We start from the raw sequence: 4,577 nt of genomic DNA, 5'->3' as shown, positions 1-4,577 counted from the left end.
AACTTGAATATATCAAATATAATATCAGATGAATGAATGATCCAGAGTAGAGCGACTATGTTTCATGATTGTTAAACATAATAAGCGTATGGATCTTTCTTTTATGGTGTTATTTACTCACTCTTCTGCACGCTGTTGTGTCCTTATCGCCACTATTTGTTTCTCTAACTTGTAAGCGTTCACATTAACCAATATATTTAACGCTATCTCCTCCCCCGAGCTGTCAAAATAGAGGCGCTTACAAAGAGGAGAACGTCACATCCCCTTGACCCTCCAATCACCTCAGGGTCCCATTTGATTGGAAGGCGGCAAAGGCTTTAATCTCGGACTAATTCAGCTGCTTTTGAAGTGAAAATTTCTACCAGTTCGTACTTCGGGAGTACAGAGCGAGGACCTGCACACAGACGCACACACAGGCGCAGCGCTCATGGTGCAAGACGCAGACACGGATCTGCGATAACCTCGCACCGTCTCCTTCCAGCTGCCGCGCCTTTTGCTCCGTTACTACCAGGATTACCGATTATTGAAGCGTTTTCCGATTCTTTTTCTCCCCCCACCCCACGGCAGAGAGGCTCAGTGCTTTTTTTCTCCCCACCCAAATCTTTCTTAATGAATCTGTGGAAAGCAGCGTCACTACATTTCTTGACAATTGGGACATGATCACATCGCCCTCGGCGTCTGCCTTAAAAAATAGTGATATTTGTGTAGCGTGGGAAAGCAGCAGTTCTCGGAATAGCGGCTCAGCGAACGTCAACAAGCCTTTTCTCCACTCCGCACCTCCGTCTGATCCACTACGGCAAGCGAACCGTCTTCCCATCAAGGTCTTGAAAATGCTTACCGCACGGTCGGGACACATTTTGCACCCGGAGTATCTGCAGCCTTTGCCTTCGACCCCTGTCAGTCCTATAGAGGTAAGAACAGCGTGGATTGAATTTGTTTTTAGGGAATGCTGTTTCGTGTGAAAACTGGGAGTCTGTTCCTGTTATTCTCTGAAATCGCCTGTCCTGTTCCAAGTGTGGCTCCAGCATTTAAAGCGGTTATTTATATATAGATATGTATGTAACACATATATGTGTTTGGTTTATTTTTTGGATTATTTTTAGTGAAGTTTTGTTCAAGAAAGACCTCTAAATAAATAATTACACCTATATATTCGCTTTAAAACACCAAGGAATATCCCGATTAAACGTTCGCCCCCGGGACTGTACTCAAAACAAAGCTGCAGATATGCGTATTAATAGTATTTATCAATCTTTTTATTTTCTTCTTTGCAGCTAGATGCCAAGAAAAGTCCGCTGGCTCTGCTGGCGCAGACCTGCTCTCAGATCGGCAAACCGGACCCGCCACCCTCCTCCAAATTATCCTCCGTAACCTCAAATGGATCTAGTGAGAAGGAATCTAAATCGGGCCCTTTGAAACTGAGTGACATTGGTGTGGATGACAAATCTAGCTTCAAACCTTATTCTAAACCTTCAGATAAGAAGGACTCGTCTTCAGGCGTTTCAGGCGGAGAGAAGTCTGGTTTCCGAGTGCCGAGCGCCACCTGCCAGCCGTTTACACCGCGGACAGGCAGCCCCAGCTCCAGCACTTCAGCCTCCCCTATGCCATCGGACGGGAAATGTGGGGAAAGGGATGAAAAGAAAGAGTCTGATTGTAATAAAAATGGCTCTACGGACGGCTCTGGCACCACTAGCCACAGCAGGATAAGCGTGAGTTGTGGTGGAATTAACGTGGAGGTGAACCAACACCAGGAGACGACGCCTGGCAGTAAAACCACCTCCTCCTCGGAGTCCTCATCTGTTACTTCTGTATCCTCCGCATCCGTTCTCGGGTCAGGACTTGTGGCGCCGGTTTCTCCTTACAAACCGGGACAGACAGTTTTTCCTTTGCCTCCTGCTGGTATGACATACCCAGGTAGCTTGGCTGGGGCCTATGCTGGCTATCCTCAGCACTTCCTGCCCCACGGAGGGAGCTTGGTAAACGCACAGCTGGCCAGTTCACTGGGCTGCAGTAAGGCTGGATCCAGCCCCTTGGCTGGGGCTTCTCCACCGTCCATCATGTCAGCCAGCCTGTGCAGAGACCCTTACTGCCTCAGTTACCACTGTGCCAGTCATTTAGCAGGCGCGGCCACCGCTTCCTGCACGCACGACGCTGCAGCTGCCGCGAACGCCCTCAAGTCCAGCTACCCACTAATGTACCCGTCACACCCCATACACGGCGTTCATTCCTCAGCGCCATCATTTAGCGGACACCCCCTGTACCCATACGGTTTCATGCTTCCCAACGACCCTCTCCCCCACGTTTGTAATTGGGTGTCGGCAAATGGACCGTGCGACAAGCGTTTCTCCACATCGGAAGAGCTCCTGAATCACCTGAGGACACACACTGCTTTTACTGGGGCTGAAAAGTTGATATCCGGTTATCCCGGATCGTCTTCGCTGGCCAGTGCTGCAGCAGCAGCCATGGCCTGCCATATGCACATGCCACCGTCAGGAGCCCCCGGGAGTCCCGGGACTTTGGCTTTAAGGAGCCCGCATCATGCGTTAGGACTCAGCAGCCGCTACCATCCGTACTCCAAAAGCCCCCTGCCAACCCCCGGTGCCCCTGTTCCTGTCCCCGCAGCCACCGGCCCTTACTACTCCCCCTATGCACTGTACGGCCAGAGACTCACCACAGCATCAGCGCTTGGATATCAGTGAGAAGAAGGGGGAAAAAAAGACTCTGAAAAGTTTATAGTACTAAGAATGCAAATATAAAGACTTTTATATTAAGTGCGCTAAACTTAAGGGCGGGATCCGTGGACTTCAACTGTATTTATTTATGTGTCGGCTTAAAAGCAGGCGGTAATATCTGCAAATGGAAAAAAAAATATTTGAGCAACTCAAAAAGTGCATTATGTTGAAGCTGAACTAGTTAAAGTGAAACACACACATACACACATATGTTAGAATACTAATTACAGTAGGGGTCTTCATTTCGATGTTAATTTGGAATTGCTATGATTGTATTTGTTCTTATTTAATGTCTCATTGAGAAGCAGAAAAAAAATAATTTACATGCATGTTTGTTTCTTAAATTTCAGAAATTGTCCACATTTTAAATTGCCGTTATTTTTCAGGTGTTCACCATGGACAGAGAATTGGTATTTTTTTGTATGTATTCTGGAAAAAAATAAGAAACAATTCTGTTCCATATCTCCGTGTGCCTCATTTTCTGACGAGAGTCAAATTTATTTTACACTGACATTTAAAAAAACAAAACAAAGCATTGGCCTCTTAAATTTTTTAAAATTGGGGTTAAGAAAGCCTGATTGGATCATTTAAGCCGACACTGGCCTATATTTTCCGGCTGTCATCGAAACAATTTAAATCGTGCAAAACAACAAATGTTTTCAGTTTTCTCACATGACTCATATAATCTTTCTTTTTTCTTTCTTCATTATAAACGAAACTTGGGAGCTCTGAACATCAAATTTTAGATGACTTGAAACTTGAATTAAAGTGTGAGTGTGTGTGTGTGAGTGTGTATGAGGGAGAGTAGAACCGGCTTTATACAGGAAATCATTCGAGATAAGTTGGGTTGCTTGTGAGTGAATTTTGTCAATACGTTGTTTGACGGGGTGTGACATGTTTTGTGGAGTTCGCTTGCGTAATGTGTGTGAAATACGCCCAAAATGCTCGATAAGGACAGCTGATTTTTCTACGGTTTATAAAAAAATCAAGAGCATGTGTGTTTTGAAATTCTAAATTAAAATAAATCTATATTAAAACAAAAATCAGTTTTACAACCTTAAAAAGAAAGACGGCAATTGAAGTGAATCAATCGCTGGGTTTCAAATTTAATGCACTATAAATTTTTGCAATCGTTGCCTCTTTAAAAAAACAATAAAAAGAAATGAAGTTCTAAGCACAGAGGGAGACTCTAAGAAGGTGACATTTAAACGTGGAGCCTATTAACTGGTGTATTTTTGACTGGATGACCATTGCTAGGAGGATATTATTTATTTTGCGTTTGATAATCTGACCCACCTTGTGCATCTATTGTATACGCCACTATATTTGTAATTAAAAATACTCTGACTTGTGCAAAGTTGTGGGGTTTTCATACAGATGCAAACACTCACAACCCGTGTCTTGGACCTGAGAAGGCCAGGCGCATAAACAAAATATTAAAAAATGTAACATTTCAAAAATATCATATATATATATATATATATATATATATATATATATATATATATATTAGTTCAGGTTTTTTTCTTTTTGGGCATTAGAGCTTATTCGGTTTATGACGCTCATATATAGATTTACTTGCATAAATCTATAAATGATTCACTTGCATTTGGACTTTCGTGTGCTATAATTCCTATTTTTGGATAAAACCTTTACGGATCAAAGTCGGTGTGCCGGGGCTATAACTGATTTCACACAGACACGACTGATTAGTTATAGTAAAATGGTTTTTAGCCCAAATTACAAAGAATGGCCTTTACGTACTGTGTGCTTGCTACCGTTTACTCCCAAGCATGAGCGTTATCTTTCAGCTCCCTTGGACATGCCGTTGACCCAGCTCTGTTA

At 43.5% G+C, this 4,577-nt stretch overlaps 1 protein-coding gene across 1 annotated transcript; it reads left to right on the top strand.

Moving 5' to 3' along the window:
• The first annotated feature begins 269 nt into the window (after nucleotides 1-269).
• On the top strand, nucleotides 270-4,066 carry znf503 (zinc finger protein 503). The gene is made up of 2 exons (XM_006783780.3): nucleotides 270-911; nucleotides 1,275-4,066. Exons 1-2 carry the CDS (start codon nucleotides 657-659, stop codon nucleotides 2,697-2,699), a joined length of 1,680 nt encoding a protein of 559 aa, XP_006783843.1. The 5' UTR covers nucleotides 270-656; the 3' UTR covers nucleotides 2,700-4,066.
• The last annotated feature ends 511 nt before the right edge of the window (nucleotides 4,067-4,577 follow it).

The sequence above is a fragment of the Neolamprologus brichardi genome, chromosome 13 (assembly GCF_056152115.1).
Source record: "Neolamprologus brichardi isolate AB-2024 chromosome 13, ASM5615211v1, whole genome shotgun sequence".
NCBI lineage: Eukaryota > Metazoa > Chordata > Actinopteri > Cichliformes > Cichlidae > Neolamprologus > Neolamprologus brichardi.
The sequence above is the reverse complement of the archived record's forward strand: the minus strand, read 5'-3'. Positions and strand labels throughout refer to the sequence as shown.